At 35.7% G+C, this 19,696-nt stretch overlaps 1 protein-coding gene across 2 annotated transcripts in view; it reads left to right on the forward strand.

Annotated features, from left to right (window-relative positions):
• The window catches only part of Pde10a (phosphodiesterase 10A), a 263,627-nt gene that overhangs the window by 225,057 nt on the left and 18,874 nt on the right, over nt 1–19,696 (forward strand). For both annotated transcript variants that reach the window (XM_076858046.2, XM_076858047.1), the window contains exons 17-18: nt 228–383; nt 8,318–8,490. In XM_076858046.2, the coding sequence (XP_076714161.1) occupies nt 228–383; nt 8,318–8,490 (329 nt within the window). The remainder of the gene's footprint in view (nt 1–227; nt 384–8,317; nt 8,491–19,696) is intronic.

Below are 19,696 nucleotides of genomic sequence, written 5' to 3' on the forward strand. Positions count from 1 at the left end.
ACCTCCTGCACTTGCTCTTAGAGCTGAGCAGAATGACTCAAGAATAATTTGACTGTCAAGTTTATATGCAGAAAAACAAAGAGGTCAAGAGAAGTTTGATTCCCTGAAGTTTTAAATATTCCTAAGGGTGTTGAATATATTAAAGGCAGAAATAAATGTGAAAGTGAGCTGCAGGTGTCCTCCTGTCTCATTTCTTTGTTTGAACATCTCTGCCTTATTTTTTTAAGCGTAAAGGACTGCTGATCGCCTGTCTGTGTCATGACCTGGACCACAGGGGCTTCAGTAACAGCTACCTGCAGAAGTTCGACCACCCACTGGCAGCTCTCTACTCCACCTCTACCATGGAGCAGCACCACTTCTCCCAGACAGTGTCCATCCTGCAGGTGAGCTCTGCCCACTGGGCCCATGCCCAGGGCCGCTTGGGAGGTGCTGATGCTTCCTAGGTGAGACGGGAATGTTGTTAGGCCTACTGGGAAACAGCAGTTGCATTTTATTGTGGTATCTTATATTTATAGTCATAACTCAATGATTATGTGGATCTTTTGAATAAAAAAATCCTTGAAAAAGATGTTGAATATATTTTGCAATTACATTTGTTTTCCACAGATTATATTAATAATATATGATCTCCAAAAGCAAATTTTATTTTACACAGTTTAATTATATGGATTATCATACTCTTGAAACCAGAATGTATTCAGCATCTTAAAAGTTAGGTAAATTCAAGGTTTTTAAGTGCATTGAATTCCTTTTATCTTTTCTTGCATGTGGGTTTTTATTTTATTGCTTTCAAGATGTTTCTGGTGATTGCTCTAGTTGATGGTAGAACTCGTTTCAGTAAAACTTGTTATGCTCCTTCTTTCTTAAACCTTTTTTCTCAGCCTCAGCATAACAAGGTAGCTGTAGTGTCAAAATGGTTTGAATCCTATCACAGAGTTTTTAAATTATGACCTGTGTTGGCTTAAGGACGGTGGACCCTATATTTCCCTCCTACTGCCAGGAAAAGGAATCTGTATGGGAGTTCTGGGTGGCGTGTCTACAGGAAGTCTTGAGTCTCCAGAGGTGCCTGGAGAAGTGCCAGCAGTGACTCTAGCGGTAGCTGTCCATGGACAGAGGGCAAACAGAAAGGCTTTTTCCACTTGGCGCAGTTTTTTGCTTCCCTCTGGACAGCCCGGTATCACTTTCTCCCTTCAGCTTCTCTAAGGCTTCTCTAGTGCTCCTCATTTGGCCTGCGTGCCCAAAGGGTTGGTAGTACTGCATGCTCAAACCTTAAAACCCAACTAAACTTAGCTGTCTGGGCACTGAGAAGGTAAGTGATGAAATTCCTGATGTGCAGCTGCTACTCTGATTTCCTGCTGGGTAAAAGCGAAAGAGGTGTTAGATATGGAGTGTTAGATATTTTAGTTCTTTTCAATCTATAACCCCTAAGTAGCAGAGTGGCTGATGTTGCACTTGTTTATAGATGAGTTCTGCCCCTGAGAGCTGTACGTGAGCATTGGTCCTTTCTTTTATAAATGATGTATATTTGAATAGATGCATGCATACATGCAGCACACTTAGAAATTTAATGAGGATAGAAGGTGTGTTTAGAAATATATATAAGTCACACGTTTTGAGGTGAACATTGTAGAACTTCATCGAAGTTATACTTACTTTGACCTCACTCACTCATTATTTGAAGGTATGTTTTTATACAACTAGAAGGATGGATTCTGGAAATGACATCAGTATGACTTCAGTTAGAACTCACTGAATTCACATCCCATATCCTAAGAAATTCATATGTTTGATGATGGCAGTGCTTCTAGTAGTTTAATCTGCAAATGAATTTTAATAGATTTCATAATATTCCTTTAGAAAGCCTATTTTAATATAATAGAATTATCTTTGAAGTAGGCCAGCATTAAAAAGCAGATTGCCACTAGGATAGACTAAAACTAATCCTGTGATTCAGAAGCTGTGTGGAGCAGCCAGACCCCCTGAGCTACTACTGTCACAAATGACTGTGGGTCTAGCTGGAACTATCCATCTGCATAGCCAGATAAAAAAGATACCCAGTTCAGTATACTGCATCGTGTTGGGAAATGGTTCCCGTTTGGGCACCCACAGGGCTCTGTGAGTGCTGATTTCCATTTTGGCTCCCAGTGTCACCTGCTGGGTAGTCTGGGAAAGCAGAAGGATACTACTGGCCACCTCAGCAGCAGCAATAAGCAGGCAGTTGTCAAATGCATCTTAAAACTACCCTTCTGACTCACTCGTACACACAGCTCTCGGGTGGGCAGGCAGAGAACAGGAGAGTACAACTGTCAGAGTGAGAAGGGTGCAGTGGACGAGGTGTGAGGTAAGTCATGATAAGGAGACGTGTAAAGCACAGAGAGAAGGGCAGACCACATTCTCGGCTCTCACTGAACTTCCTGTTCTCTGCTGGTTCTCCTGGTGAGTGAGCCTGCCACTCTGAGGACACAGTGGACGTTCTGAAGTCAGAAGTTCCTGCTCAGTCCTCAGTGAATTCCAGAGCCCCTCTGGCCACTGTAGCTTCCCGAGGGCCTGTCACCACCTTTCCTACTCGACCGACCCCCCATTCCAATCTCATGCTCTTCTGTTCTACTGCCTTTCCCTACCTACCGTTATTTCTCCAGGCCTGTCCCTCAAACCTATCCTCCAAATCCATGCCTGAGGTGGTATTCTCCTGTGACAGTGTCATCAGTGGCTCTCTAAAGCTTTAGGAATGAATCCCAGTTTTATAATTGATATATAAATCTTTTATGAATGGCCTCTGCTGTTGCAGGACCATGGTGTCTGCCAGACGCCTGTGCTGTTCTCCTCCCTCTTTCTGGAACCAGCTTCTTAGTTTTTAGGTTCAGGTTGTGCTTTAATTTCTCTGGTGACATCATTTATGGAATTCCCACAGAGCAGGGCACAACATTATGCCCCTTTTCCATGATCCCTGGGTGTCTCAAACATATGTATGACTTAGTTTTTTTTTTTTTAATTCTGTATTGAAATTTTCTGTTATAAGCATAGCTTTCTAATTCCTTTGAATTGTAAATTGGTGAAGACAGTGGGTGCCCCTTGCTCGTGTCTATACCAAGCTCTGGGTCTGTCCTTCTGTGCAGAGATGGGGTTGTGAGCGTACAGTGTGGATTAGGGGGAGTACAGTGGGCAGGACAACTGGGCAAATCTTGGAGGGTAGAAACTCCAGGTCTCATGTAGGAGAAGGAAGTGGCTATGTCCCCCAGGGCACAGGGCTCTCATAGTGGCCCAGGAGCAGAAGGCCAGTGAGGTGCCTTCCAGCGAGATTATTCTGTGTGGCCATCGACATCCAAGGAAGCAGGTGACTTTGTGTTCTTACCTATAATGTTCATATTTTAACCCTTGTGAGAGAAGCATTATATTGCTGTATTAAATCAGTTTGTTCTATTTTCTAATGAGATGTTACTGATCATTTTGAATATTGAAACTATCCACTTTCTATCCTTTGCCCTCTGAAAATACTCTGTTAAGTTCTCAAAGTCAAGTTTTAGAAACTGAACTAATTAGGAATATTTAGTCTCATTATGAGACAGTATTCTTATTAATCTTCAATTATCTAATGATTTTGAAACATGATAAAATTTCAGAAAGTTATCTATGTGTATTTTGGGATCCCATGACTTTTTCATTACGTTTTATAGCAATAATGTTTATGAATATCAGCTAGAGTCTTCCAATTCATTCCATTCATAGAATTTACTGCTGTCTATTTCAATAATAGCAAAATAGTACTTGCATGCAACATGACCTTTACTAACAAATTAAAATGTATAACCTGGGGGCTGGCTTATATTCTCTCCTTCTCTGCCAATGAATAGAAATGGTCTTGGGCCATCAAACTCATTTTGGAGTATATCTGTTTGTTTCTTCATTTGCTTTTCCTTCTCTCTTTCCCTTAACTCTTGGCTCTTAAATCATGCTGGTGGATTTTATCATTATCACCACCACCCTCATTTTATCTATTGGGTACTTACTGTGAACCGTAAGTGTGTTTTGCATATTTTAATACATTCAATTGTTTAGAATATTCCTATAAGATTATTTTTGTTCATTTCATTTAAAAAATAAGAATAAAATGCATCAAAGAGATTAAGAGATTTGTCCATTTGTCACATGGCTACTGAGAACAGGATGAGCAACAGGAGGTGTTTGGTCCCCAAAGCCTGTATTCTTAATCAAATACTGCAGTGCTTCCTAACCTGTGGTTTGAAGCTGTAGGTGATTAAACAGCAAAACAAGCACTCCGTGTATTTTAAAAGCATGCTCGATGCAGAGTGTTGTATCATTGACTTCACACTTTTTGTGCCAGAATATCTGAATGATCTAGCCCAGCCCTGTGGCTTCTTGGAACAGGAATCTTCAACCCACTTAGGGCAGGATTGCCAGGGTCAAAGCCTGGATTGGTTGGCAATCCAGATGTAGAAACTAGGTATTGCGGCCCTTCTGAAAGAATCTCCTTTAGGGATGAGTAGCATAGAGTTTGGGGGGAGATTATTTGTGATTAATAGTAATATTTTTAAAACTTGCTGAAAATAAGACTGATGGATCAGTTTCTGTTCCTATCTTGTCTTGACTTACTAGCAGTTTTTCTGAAACAATCCTAACTTAAAACTATCAATTGCTCCTTATTACCTCCAGGATAAATTTTGAGAGAAGTACGAGGGATTGAACCCAGGGGCACTCAAGTCACTGAGCCACATCCCCAGCCCTATTTAAAACATTTTTAAATTTTGAGACATGCTTAGTTGCTTAGGGCCTTACTAAGTTATTGGCCTTGAACTTGTGATCCTCCTGCCTTAGCCTCCTGAGATGCTGGGATTACAGGTGTGTGCCACTGCACCTGGCCCTCCAGGATGATACTTTAATACATTAATGCCTTTTGAAAACTTGGACTTAGATTATTACATTCAATTTGCCTTGGTTGTATAGCAATTTTTGTGATTTTCTTCAAATATCATGATTTCTGTAGTCTCAGGAGCTCCATATCACAGGCTGCTGTTGCTTCTGCTTGTCCTGTAGTATCCGTGTCCTCTCCCAGGAAAAGCCTCACATGGTCTCCTTCATTGAGCTCAAATACAGAGAATGTTCTATTCTATTTTAATTGCATACTCATACCCTTACCTTTCTACCAACTATGAACTCCTCAGAAAACCAACTTTTATTCTTTATGACCTTGGATATAGTGGGTACTAAACTACTGTGTCCACACATAAAATGGAACACTGCAGACTAAATATCTGCTGAATAAGTGAAGTCAGATCGTGGGGTTTTCATTTGTGGTGGGAAGGACACAGCTGTGGAGGAGGTGCTTAGAATTATCCCAAGAACTGGAGAGGACTCAAGGAGCATCCATTCAGGTGGGTCCTGGGTGACCTCTCAGCATCAGAGCAATTTCAGCAGTGTTCAGTTCTCTGCCATCTCTGGAGCTCAGCTGCTTTGAGCATTTACAAACAGCCCACTCAAATACTCTGGCAGAGATAAAGATTACATACTGTTAACCCAGTTCACAGTTTTTGAAATATTCCTGGGTATAAAGAATCTGAAGTCTGCTATTTCATGCTTGATTTAATGTAAAATAGGATCGACTAAATTAAACCAACATCAACTTCAATCTATGTAGTCTGGAATTAAGAATAATAAACTTACTCATTGATGTATACAACTATTATGTCACTTTAAGGGGTTTTATTGTGTGTTAACTAATGTGAAATTTGAACTTTAAAAAATATTTCAGTGGTAGAGCATTTGCCTAGCACCTGTGAGGCCTGGGTCTCAATCCCTAGTAAAGTTAAAAAAAAAAAAAAAGAAGAAGAAGAAGGAGAAGGAGAGGAAAAAGGAAGAAGGAAGAAGAAAGAAGAAAAGAAAGAAGAAGAAGTAGTAGTAGTTGGGGGTGGGGACAGTTAAGCAGTTTCTCTTTCTGGCATATTTGGTTGCTATTATCTCCCTTAGTTCATTTTTGCTAGATTCTTTTAAAGAATTTTGAATTTTAAATTCTTTTAAAGAATTTTAAAGAATTGTTTATTTATTTATTCATCCCATTTACCTATTGCAAAATGTTAAAGCCCTAGTTACATCTTTTCATTATAAAGGCTTCTACTGAAATTTTCCAAGCCAGTTTCCTTTAATATTGAAAAGTAGTAAAGGGAAAAATGAATCTAAAGTAGCCAGCAGAATACACAGATCCATTAAAATGGATCCTCTTGTCTCACAGACACTTGAGCATCTCATGAAAACACAGACGTGCAGCAAGCTCAAGACTCTGAACTTACAGAACCCAGGCCAAGAAGTCTGTTTTTAGAGAGAATTTTTTTAAAAATTTCAACAGCATACTAGGATATTTTTTTATATTACAGTTGAACAGATCATTGTGGTGTTTGTGATAGAGGAAAGAAAAGACAAAAACAGGTCAGGAAGCATGAAGTGTGCCAGCACAAGTCCCTTCAGGAGACCTTCTGGTGAGCCAACCAAACGCACTCTGACATGAGACGTGTTTGTGAAGTGGCACGCACAGGTCTTGAAGCAGGACATGCTGACGCAGACACAGCTGCTTCACTGGGGTTTTCATCAAGTCAGAGAAAGCAGAGCCCATAGCATGGACCAGAGTGAAGACTTCCTTCCTAGAGATTCCCACAACACAGCTGTGGAGAGTCAAGGTTGATAGCAATGGAGTCATGCCCCCTGCCCAGTGCTGTCCCAAGCAGTCACCAGCTAGCTGTGCTGGAGTGTCCCAAGCCCAGCAGCTCCTGCACCCTCCACTTGGGAACTCAGCCTTTGTATGCTCCTTCTTAGCTTCTCCTCATGGCATCACTGGGCCCCTGTTGTTTTCAGGAAAGGAGCTTCAAATGTGAATGTCTCTGCCGCAAACTGCAAACACAACCTGCTTATGTAAGCACTAGTTTCTTTCACTCAAAGAAGCATCTTAGTTAACACTTCAGCCCGTATTTCAGTTTAGATAGACATCAAAGGCTAATTTTATAATTTGAAAGTGAAATCGCGTGTTGGAAAGTGCTTATAAGCTCGGGGCATCATACATTTAAGGTCTTCTCATTACTGTTGTCCTGAAATTACCTACAAGAACTGAGTCCGTTTGCTGTATGCGTTTATGTCTAAAATCTCAAGAGCAAATTTCATAGGAAGATTCTAATGTTTGAAAACAAATGGTCACATACAGCTGTTCTTCAGAATATGAAGCACACGGTGCCTTAGTGTGATGTCTGATTTTGTAAAGCAGCATATTATGGGCTGGGGCTGGGCTCAGTGGTAGAGCACTCACCTAGTGTACAATGAGGCACTGGGTTCAATCCTCAGCACCACATAAATATAGAAAATAAAGATATTCTGTCCACCTAAAACTAAAAAATAAATATTTTTTTAAAAAGAAGCATATTCTAATAATTTCAAGTTTGTAATGTGTTTTATCAGTCAATAAGTGTAGATTAAGTTAAATAAAATCAGTTTATCATAGGAATATTGACCATTGATTTTAAAAATTGGTGAACCCACAAATTGAATATATCATAATCATCTCAGCCTTTTTTAGTTTGAATAAAAACTTTTATGAAAAAAAGTGCTTAAAATTCTCAGAGGAAGAAACTATTCTGAAAAGTTTTATGAAGTTTTATAGCTAGAAGAATATCTCTGAGAACAGAATGGAATTACAGTGCTCTGTGCTCAGTCGGGGTGAGGATGTGTCTCTTCCTGTCTCCCCAGGGGAACAGAAGTTGCTAGTAGTTGTGGAATCTCTGCTGGCTTATGTGTCATATGGATGTGTTGATGCCTGTAAAGAGTTTAAAATGTGTGAATAAATGATAGGTTAGTTGTGGCACATTTTCTTTTAATAAAAGTTGATTGCTACTTATTTGTGACAACATGCAGTGCACATGCTTATAGATACCTTTTGAAATCCATGAGTTCCAGTGTGATATAAACCTTAAGTTCTGAAATTACCTTAAGAGAAAAAAACTTCAACCTAAATATTCTACATTTTCTAGTCCTAATAACTACCAGAAATATACAAAAACTAGATATATTTAAGTCCCTGGGGTTTTGTGATAGTGAATGATGAATGTCTCTACAGTTAAAATAGTTCCTTAAGTGGAAGCTTCGCTGGGGCATGTGGAGAGTCTAAACCGCATCCCCACAGCAGTCCTGTCAGACTCTCCTTTTGTTCCCAAAGTTGTCATGGGTGTGCCAAGTGTCTTCAGTGACTGCTGTTTCAAACAGCTGCAGGTGTCTGGGCCGGAGCTTTGTGCTCACTGTGGTGTTCATTTGTGTTTCTCTGCAGTTGGAAGGGCACAATATCTTCTCCACCCTGAGCTCCAGTGAGTACGAGCAGGTGCTGGAGATCATCCGCAAAGCCATCATCGCCACTGACCTTGCCCTTTACTTTGGGAACAGGAAACAGTTGGAAGAGATGTACCAGACTGGATCTCTAAATCTCCATAATCAGTCGCATAGGTAAAAATGATTTTACAAAGTTTAGAAGCCTAGGAAGTATTATCTGGAATTAATTGATATTTAAGAAATGTAATTTGGCATAAGTTTTTATTTGACAGAAAAAATGTAAGATGATTTGCTTTTCTGTTTCATGTGTATATTGTTAAATGTTTATTTTGGATATTTCCCTCTTTTTGGCAGGGGCAGAATTTCTGATAATGTACTGGTAGGATAATTAAAATGGAGATGAAAACTAGCCTCTCCAAAGCCTTTAAAGGGAAAGGTTTTGCCTTGAGTTCACCAGAGCATGGGGTTTGGTCAAAACCTCCTAGACCCAAAAGTACATGAAAATGGATGCACTTTTCAGAATCCAGATCTTATCCACGAAGCTAATGTGATTAATATATAAAACTGGAATTTCATTTTATTGATCTTCAAACATGTTGAAGCACAAGGACAAAAATATTGGCATTTTTTGTGATCAGAATCGTTTAGGAAGCTAAGTAGCAATCATAAGTTTGTTGATGAACATGGAATCAGAACAAGTAAAATTAGATTCATTGTATCTTCTAATGGCACTGGGCTAAAACAGTCTGATGCTTTTTTGTCTGAGGACCAGCATCTTGCCTAGGGGATTCAGAACCATGTCAGATATGTTCCTCATGAATTGGCCACTGATCTGTTGCTTATCTGCCTCGCCGGGGGCAGTTCATTGGTGGTTGCCACCAGCTTTTACTGCTGTTACTTCCCTGTGGTATTTCCAGGTCTGAGCAGTCCATCTCCAGTGATGCCAGCTCTGTTGTTAAGTTTATGAACATTGTTTATTGGCTTGGTGCCAGTCTGCTCTCTTAGTTCTCTCTGTGATTCATTCTTTCCAGAGCACAGTTTCTTTTTTTCAAATTCTTGGAAGAAATTTATTCATGCACCCAAATGCAGCACATTAGTTTTTATAAATGGTCATAAAAATCTAATAAAGTTTACCACTTCAAGAATAAATATCATTTTATAGATGTCTTTGATTAAGCAACAATTATTTGTGATTCACTTTACCTTTAAACAGACATATCCAAATTTTTTAGAACTTGAAGCTTATACAACTTGGGGATTTTTTTAAAGAGAAATACAAGACATTTTATTTTCACATATAGCATATTTCATATTTTCACATATAACAGGGCCCCTCCCAGGACCATTCAAGGGGTCAGTGCTAGGAAAGGGCCTAGATAGTGTTCTGGCACATCCTCCTCCGCCTTCCCCCTGTGAGATATGTGCTGTACTTCTTCTATCCATCAGGTTATGTGTAGTTCTTGTACTGACATCTGCAGAAACAGGTGTTTGTTCACAGTTCTCTTTTTTTTTTTTTTTTGATGACAGTTATAAGTTTAGGAAAATATAGCCTTCGTAAAGTATTGTTATGGCTTCCTGAAACCCAAATGCTTTCTTTTATTCCTTGAACCATATTATTTTTAGCTGAATTATTATAATAATTATAATTGTCATTATAGAATAGAATTCTTAAGCATGTAATTGTAAAAATATTATTTGGGGCTAAAGGCATACATATTTGGTGTTAGTAAAATATGTCATATGATTTTGTGTAACTAAGTAATTTTGACACAGTAATTTTAAAAGCAATTAATGCTTGTTTGTTTTAACAATTTAGAATGTAGAGGTGTTCGTGGAAAAAGAAATAATTGAGCTATTTCACTTTCTAATACCAGTTATTTTCTGTAATACCATCCCTGCACCTTTCAGTGTTTTCAAAGGTGTGTGTTTATACAGTATATACAGTGCATACATGCCCATGTGCTTTTTCTCTTTCCATTTTTTTAAAACAAAAAATGTAATTATACTGTATTCATCCCTTTTAAAATTGTGAAACAATACGTATGGAGTACTATATCAAATATTTTTCCATATTGATGGCCAGTGTTTCTAGAATTTTGCATTATACATTAATGCTGCAGAAACTCTGGCTTGTGTAGTCTTTCCTACTGATTCTTTAAAAAGTATGCAACATATATTGCTATAAATTTATGGGCAAATTAAGTTTCTTTTCATATTTAGTTTTCTAAAAAAATTCACAACCCTTCAAACATAAGGGTGAAAACATTTCTCAATAAACTTGCCATTCTTATTGCTTCCTGTGATGAACATATTGTCATGTTTGTTTGTTATTTATTACTCAGACTTCTGTGTATCTCTTCATAATGTTTAGTTATTTTTTGATGAGTTGTTCACTTTCAATAGATAATTTTACAGTCTTCATTTTTTTGCTGAGGATATTAATATTTTCTGTGATATAATGCAAATATTTTCTTCAGGTGATTTTTCAAAAATTTTATTTAGATTTTCTTTCTTTTTTTTTTTTGTTGTGGTGTTGGGGATCAGACCCAAGAGCCTTGTGCATGCTGGGCAAGTGCTCTACCACTGAGTTGTATTAGTTTCATGAAGCCAAATATGTCATCATTTGTTTTGATTAAATCTCACATTAATATAAAAAGTATATAAACTTTTCTTTGTGTATTTTTCTAGTTTAAAATTTTATATTTACATTTTAATTCTTCAAGAGTTGTATTTTTATGAAAATAATTTATCCTTGATAGTTGAAATATTAGTATCACTTAATGAATAATTAATTGTTTCATTGAATTGAATATATTAAGTTTTTTATAAACATGGATCGTTTTTTGACTCCTTAGCTATTTATTGCTAATTATCTGATCCTTAAATACAATTGTTCTGTTTTGATAACTGTTACTATGTCAAAATTTATATTATATATCCAGTAAAATAATCCTAACCTTGCATTTACTTTGGAAAAAGAATTAATGGACGTTGTTACTTAGGAAATTTACTTAATGAGTGTTTTTTACAGTAATTTTCAAATTTATTATACATCAATTTTCAAAGATATTTTCACTGGATTTAGAATTCTAAGTCTGCAGATTTCCTTTTCTTCAGCATTTATAAAATGTTCAGTGTTCTTCTGTCTTCATCTTTTTGGTTTTTCCTGATGAGACATCGGAGGTCATTCTTATTGTTATTCTCCTATGTACAGTGTGCCATTTTACTCTGGATGCTTTTTGTTTTTAGATGGAAGTGTTTAGTTCTCAGATTTTTCTTTGGTCTATCATTGTATCCAAATATGCATTTTCTTAAAGATTCTTAAACATATCTATGAGTTATTTAGAAATCCTTGCCTACTTTCCATAATCTGAGTTCTTTGTAAGTTCATCTTTATATCTCATTTCCCTCTGGACCATTTCCTGTCTTTTTGCATGTATAGTCACTTATTTGTGTACTACACTGTGGATGATATGTTCAGTTATCTTACTAGATTCTGTTATCTTTCTCTGAAGATAATTAACTTCTATCCTAGTAGTCAATTAACTATCCTTAAATCACTCTGAATTTATTAATGAGTTACTTTAAGCTTTATTTGAGTGGTTCTCTTCCCGATCTAGCTACGTCTTCCTGTCAAGGATTGGAGAGGTCAGGTATTTGAGGGGAATGTGCATGCCATTTTGGAAGCTTCTGCCTTTGTGGCCCCTTCTCCTTTCTTGAATTCTTTCAACTTTTGTGTGCTCTGGTGGCCCCAACTCTGCTGTGTGCTATTTACCCCATGTTCTTAGGACAAGACTGTGTAAGTATGGCCCCTCACGCAGTTATGTCATCGGTTGAAACTGACCTCTGCCTTCAGTTAGGTATGTCATAGTACTTTCACATAGTCATCTTCTTTTAGAATTGTTCACAGGCTCTCATTGTTTTTTTAACAGAATTCTAAATCTTTGTTTTGTGCCTAGCCATTTATTATGTTTTCTTAATCAGCTGAAGATTTATTTTACTCTATTGGTCTAAGGTACAAATATAAATACAATTAATTTTTTACATATTTTGCTTTCTCGTCATACTGGTTAGCTGGAATCTAGTAAACAATATTGGATGGTGGTCAAGAAAGCCGTATCTAAAATGTACATGATTTTAGTAGCAATTATTTTAGAATTTTAAATTTAGTACAATATTTGATCTATCTTAGTAACCACATCTAATATGTGCAAAATTTTAATAGCAATTATTTTATTATTTTAATTTTTATAATAACATTTGATATATTTTAATAAATGATTTTTAGTTTTTCTGTTCTTGGTTTAAATTATTTTTTATTAAAAACTTGTAGATTTAGAGATTTTCACTACTTTCTAGTGTTTAGTGTTACTGATTCCATATTTTTTGATAGATGTTTATATTTTATAATTTTGTGCTACTGCTAAATTCCTTGAACTCTATACTTTTCCATGGAATTCATCTTTTAATACACCAAGGTAATACATTTTCTATCTTTTCTAATAAATTTGTATCTAATTCATAATTTAAATAAGTTTGTTGTATTTTACATTAATTCAATTTATTCCTAGTTATTGAATTTGCTCTGATCTGAAGGAGTAAAAATAACTAAGGTTAACAATTTTGAGAAAGTTCAGTAGTGTGAATTTGCAAAACTACTATAGTCTGCCACCTTTCCCAGTGGAGGACATTAACAGACATTCAAATATCTTACGGTCAAGGGGATTTCTTTTTTTGTTCTGTTTTGTTGTCACTTTATCCCACTTTTGGGGCAGTTTATTTTTATAGAAAGTCATCTTGCTCTTTCCAAATTCTTACTAAAGTATTTGCAAAAAGTGTTCTCATTTAAGTTTAATCCTACTGTATTCAAAGTTACTTTAATTTTCAGTGTTTCCTTCCTTTGTTTCTGTAATCATACTTGCCTGGGATATTTTTATTTTAATTATTCTGTTTTTAAACTAATTTTTATAAAATTCATCATTTCTTGCTTGTTTGCCCCTCCATTAATTTTAACCTTCATCTTTATGCCTTTTTTATACTCAGTTGTCCTTTTCCGTGTTTTTTAAATTGGATAATAACAAAATGATCATGTGTTGTCATTGGTGAACTAATTGCATCATACTTGCAGGTGTTTGGTGAAGTACTTTCCTTTGCTTTAGTTTTTAGGTAATTTTCATTTCCTGCTTCTGTATCCTCATTGATGCAGAAGTTATTTAAAGTTCCCTGATTTTTTAATGTTTTGGTGTTTGCATGTTTTTTGTTTTATTTTGATTCTGGAGACTCCTTTGGATTGCTGCTAAAAGATTGTGTGCATGACTGGTATTTTTTTTTTCTGGCTAATAACCTAAAAGATGATTTTTAAAGCAGTGTTATTATTGAGATGTAATTAACATACATAATACACCCTTTTTAAGTTTTGGCAAATTTAACAAAACAGAGAATTTCTGTCACCCATTTTGCCACTTTCTAATCACAATTTCCCACACCAGGCCCCAGGAACCAATATGTTTTGAACTTACAGATTATGTTTGTGTCTTAGAGCTTTCAGGCAGCTTAGACTGCTTGCTTAAAACACACCTTTCCTGCTCATAGTTCTGGAGGCTTTGCAGTCCAAGATCAAGGCAATAGCCAGGGAGAACCACTCTCTGGTTCCAGACAGGGGTGTTGAAGCTGCAGCTTCTTGTGGTTCAGGGAAGAGCTCTTTGGAACTTATTTTACCAGGACACTGATCCCATGTAAGAGGACTTTACCCTCAGGACCTGTTCATCTCCTAAAGGCCTCACTTTCAGGGATCTTCTCTGGGACTCTGAGAAGGGGACACCAACATTCTGTCTAGCAAGGTAGCTTTCTAGAGTTACAAGGGCATGGAATCACAGAGTGTGCTCCTGTGTGTCTCCCATCCCTTCTCTCCCTGCACACTGTTTGGCTATCTCAGATCTCTAGCATTTCCACATGAATGTTGAGATCAGCTCGTCAGTTTCCACAGAGAAGCCAGCTAGGATTCTGATGGGAATTGTTTTAAATTTGTAGGTCAATTCAAGAAGTATTACCCTCTTAACAGTATCAAGTCTACAAATATGGGATGTTTATCCATTTATTGAGATGGGCTTTTAATACCTTTCACAGTGTTTTCTAGTTTGCAAGCTAAGTTTTGTATTCTTTGGTTAAATTTATTACTTCAAATTTTATTGTTTATGATGCTATTTTAAGTAGAATTATTTTTAAAATTTCATTTAAAATGGTTAATTACAAGTGTATAAAATATAGCTGACTTGTCATTCTGTTTGTAAGGCTGTCCTAGTATCCTCTGGCCTTGATGAACTCATTTGTTATCTCTAATGGTATTTTTTTGGTGGATTGCTCAGGCTTTTCTACATATTATATCATGTCAACTTTATCTAGACATGGTTTTAAAACATTTTTTTTCAAATTTGTTTACCTTTTCTCTCTTTTTATTTCATAATCAGCCTTTGCCAAATAAAGTAACAAGAGCAGACCTCCTTTTCTTGTTCCTCTTCTTAGGGGGAAAGGATCCAGTCTTTGGTCATTAAATATGGTATAAACTGCAGGTTGTTCTCAGATGGATCCTACATGCTGAGAAATTTTCCATTATAATTGGTTGATTAATGTTTTTCAATATGAAATGTGTATTGGGATTTTTTAATGCTTTTGCTGCATCTGCTGAGATTATCAAGCATTTTTTTGCTATTTACTCTGTTAACATAGTGCATTACTTTCAGTGATTTTCAGATGTCAACTTTGCATTCTTGTGATGAAAATCACTTGATCATAATGAATAATTTTTTATATGTTGCTGGATTTGTTTTGATGGTATTTTGTTAGTATTTTGATAGGACTTTTGTGTCTATATTCATAAATTATACTGGTCTTTAGTTCTTTTTCTATAATCTTTGGTTTTTGGTATGAGGGCAGAGTATTTTCTCATACAGTGAGTTGGGAAATATTCTCTCCTCTTCTATTTTTTTTTTAGATATTTATTTTTTTAGTTACAGGTAGACACAATATCTTTATATTTTTATTTTTATGTGGTGCTGAGGATCAAACCCAGTGTCTCACGAACGTGAGGCCAATGCTCTCCCTCTTAGCCATAATCCCAGCCCTTCCTCTTCTATTTTTTTGAAAGAGATTTGTAGAATTTCTATTAGTTCATCTTTAGAGGTTTGAAAAACTTCACCAGTGAAGTCATCTGGGCCTAGATGTTTCTTTGTGGATATTTATTTATTGGATGATTTATTGGATAGAAAGAGTTGGAAATTTAAGAATAGTAAATATGGAGAGAAGCGATACCTGATCAATCAGGTAAAGTCTACATGCATGGTGCATATTTCTCATCAAAACAAGAGAGAGATTTAAATCACTGCCAACACCACATTCTGTGCCCATTAGAAGCAGTCTTCAAAATGAGGCTTACATAAAGACATCTCATGTGAAAATCCAGGAGAATTTGTTCTCTACAGATCTGAACTATATGAAATGCTGAGAAAAAAATTCAGAGGAAAGTGTGAGAATCACCAAAATTGGTAAATATGTGAGCAACTAGAAGAGATTAATTGTTCTTCCCTTCTAATTTCCATAAATGTCTGATTAAGACAGAAATAATATCATTTTAAGGTGGTGTTTGTATCATGTGTAAGAAATAAATATGAAAGCAATAATACAAAGGACAAGGACATAGAGTTATAGTATATAAGTTTCTTATATTTTTGATTGGGAGTGATGTATTAAGTGAAATAATATTAATTTTAGGTGCTATGGGTATACATATTAAAATCCCTAGAGGAATCATGAAAAGCAAAAAAACAAAAAACAAACAAAAAAAACTTAAAATACAGAAGGAAGTATTGATAGTAATATTGATTAATCCACAAGGAGACAGGGCAAGAGGAAAAAGAACAGAGGCAACAAATAGAAAGATGCTAGGCTTGAACCCAGTAAAATCAACAATTAATTTAAAATTATATGAACTAAATCCTAAATTAGCCAGAGATTGGCTAATAATTAACAAATAAAATATCAATACTCAGACTTCTGAGATATACATACCCTCTAAATATAAAGGCAAGTTGAAGTTAACTGATGGAAAAAGATATAACATGTGAATGGCATTTAAAAAAATAAAAATTGGTACGGCCATAGTAAAGTTAGACACAGGCAATGCTACGCATTTAAAGAGGGCTAGTTTTCCTCCAGTCCAAAATGCATAAGCACCTCACAACCAACCTGCAGACACACCCAAACAAAAACTGGCAGAACAAAAAGCATAAGCGGCAAACCCAAAATCTTGTTCAGGTGTTTTGCATTCCTCTTCAAGTGACTTTCAGAGAACCGTATTAGAGTTCTGCAAAACTATAGGTGGTCTGAATATCATCATCAACATGAATTAACTTTTCTTTATAGAACATTGCAATTGTACAACTCAAATTCTTTCCAACTGCACATGGAAACACAAGATAGACTTTGTGCTAGGGCATAATATAAATCACAATGAATTTTAAAAGACTGAAATCATAGAATATTTTTGAAATTAAATTAAAAATCTGAATTCATTCACTATCCCCAACTATTTAGAAGTTAATTAACACACTTCTAAACAACCTGTAGGTCAAAGGAAGAATTACAAAGGAAATCTGATAATGAAAACCAACTATATCAAAATTTGTAGAATACAACTGAAACAGTGCCAGGGGGTAAATTTATGCCTTAACTCCCATTAAACCAGTGATTTCAGGTAGCACTTTAAGCATCTAGAAAAAGGAAAATAAATTCAAGTCTAACTTGAAGCCAGTAAATGATTCAGAGTCAAACAGTAAAACTACAGCAGGGAAGTAGTAGAGAAAAATTATAAATGCAAATAGTGGGTTCTTTAAAAATAGTTAAAATGAATAAGCAAGCATTGGCAAGGCTAAATGAAGAAAAGGAAAGAAAATACTAGTCATCCATATTAACAGGAAAGAGAGAATATCACTACAGATAGAAGTCTTTAAAGGGATAATATAGATTATTACAAATAATATCATGCTGATAAATTTGAACTTTCGAGGAGATGGATAAATTGGATAAAATTCCTTGAAAAATACAACTTAACAATGAACCAGAAAGGAACAGAAAACATGAATAGGCCCTTAAAGAAATTTAATCTTAAAAGAATAAACAAGCAAAAATGCCCATCAGGGTCATATCTCATGGTAACACTCTGAAATTCTATTTTTTAAAAAAATCTTCTGCACAATCTTTTGAAAAGTGGGAATGGGAACACTTTTCCATCTTATTTTATGAATACTACATATTCCTGATATCAAAATCTAGTAAAGAAATTGCAAAAATACTTCATCAAAGGTCAGTATTCCTTCAGGAACCTAACTGCAAAGTTCACTAAAAAATATAACCAATTCAGTCATACAAAAAAGACAATATAACATGATTTTTCAGGATTGAAACATTAACAATAAAGGAAAGAAGAAGAGGTACTATAGGACCATTTCAATAAATGCAGGAAAAGCATTTGACAAAAGTTAAACCTCCATTGACAGGGGATATGGTCTCACCACAAAGAATTCAAGGGAATGTCTTCGATTTGGTGGATTTCATCTCTGAAAACACAGTAGGTACTGTGATGACAGTAAGGGAACACATATGTGATGCAGTTTGATACTCACCCTCTGAGACTGGAACCAGCCTAAGCCTGCCCACTCCGACCATTCCTGTAATACATTCAGTTGGAAATTCTAGCTGGTATATTACTACAAGAAAATGAAATAAGTGTAAAAATGGGAAAGGAAATCTAACTTTATTATTTTTCCCCAGTGTTAGGGATCAAATCCAGGACTTTGCATATGCTATGCAAGCACTCTTATCTCTAAGCTACATCCCCAGCCCTTGTCTTTATTTTTAAATGGTTAGGATATGTATTTTTTAAAAAAATCCCTTCAGGAATCTTCTAGAAAGTTCACAGATTATGTGGTTAAAATTTATTTATATGAGTTCTATTTTTGTACACAACTATCAATTGGAAATTAAAACTGAGAGCACTTGCCTATCATGTGTGAGTCTATGGGTTCAACCCCCCGCCCAATCAGGTCAAAATAAATAAATAAATAGACAAACAAACAAAATCTATTTGCAATATCATTAAAATATGGCCTCCTTAGGAAAAAATGTAACAAATGATGTACAGATCTCTACTAAAAATACAAAAATATTTCAGAGAGAAATTAAAGAATACCTAAGTGTATGGAGAGATATATCGTGTTTCAGTATTGCTAAGGTACCAGTTATCTACAAATGTGTCTTCAAAAATGCAATCCTAATCAAAATCTATTTATTTAGAAATTAACTAACAGCAAGTCTTTATAGACAGGCAAAAGGCCTAGAATTGTCAATAATTTGTCAATAATTGTCAAAGAATTTTGACAAGCAAATATCAGATTTAGAGGACTTAAGGACTGCTTTCAAAGCTTGCTATAAAATAGCAATATTCAAGAGAGTCTTATTGGAGTTAGGATGGATAAATAACCTGGTGAGACAGATTATAGAAGATTTCAGTGTCTAGCCTACTGATCCAACCAAGCTGCCAAGGTCATTCAATGTGGATATCAGTAGTTTTTTTAGGAAGTGATTTTTGAACGACTGAGCTTTTGGTTGGATTATAGACTTACATTGAAAAGCAAAATTTATAAAATTTCTAGAACTAAGCACAGAGGAAAAATCTTTATGACCATGAATAGGCAAACAAAAAAATTAGACCTCCAGATAAGCAGTGATCAATTGGACTTTGTTTTATTAAAAGGTTGAGATTTTCAAATGATAGCTTTAGGGAAATAAAAAGACAAGCCACAAAATATTATAAAATATTCTCTATTTTATAAGGTCTCATATAACTCTTACAAGTCAGTAGTAAGACCCCTAAGTGAAGTTACACAAAAGGCTTTTTTCTTAACTTAGAAACCAATAAAAATGAAATTTGCTCAATGTCTTTAATCATCCGGAACAAACCCAAACCACATTGATACCACTGCACACACTCAAATACCCAAAATTGAAATTACCAACCATACCAAGCGTTGGCAAAGATGTGGAGCAACTCACATACGAATTCCTGGTGGAGGTACTGAGCTAAACACACTGCTTTGGAAAGCACTGTGGAATTGTCTTGGAAACTAAGTCTTTTCTTACACTGTTGCCTAACCATCACCCTTAGGTATTTACTGCAGAAAAATAAAGGCCTGAAATCACACAAAGACTTGGACAGACATGCTTTCAGTAGCACTACTCATAATATATCCCAACTGGGAGATCCCGACCATCCAACAACAGGTGAATAGTTGACAATTTTAGGCATGTAGTGAGGAATACAGTTCAG

This window comes from Callospermophilus lateralis, chromosome 6 (genome assembly GCF_048772815.1).
Source record: "Callospermophilus lateralis isolate mCalLat2 chromosome 6, mCalLat2.hap1, whole genome shotgun sequence".
Taxonomy (NCBI): Eukaryota; Metazoa; Chordata; class Mammalia; order Rodentia; family Sciuridae; genus Callospermophilus; species Callospermophilus lateralis.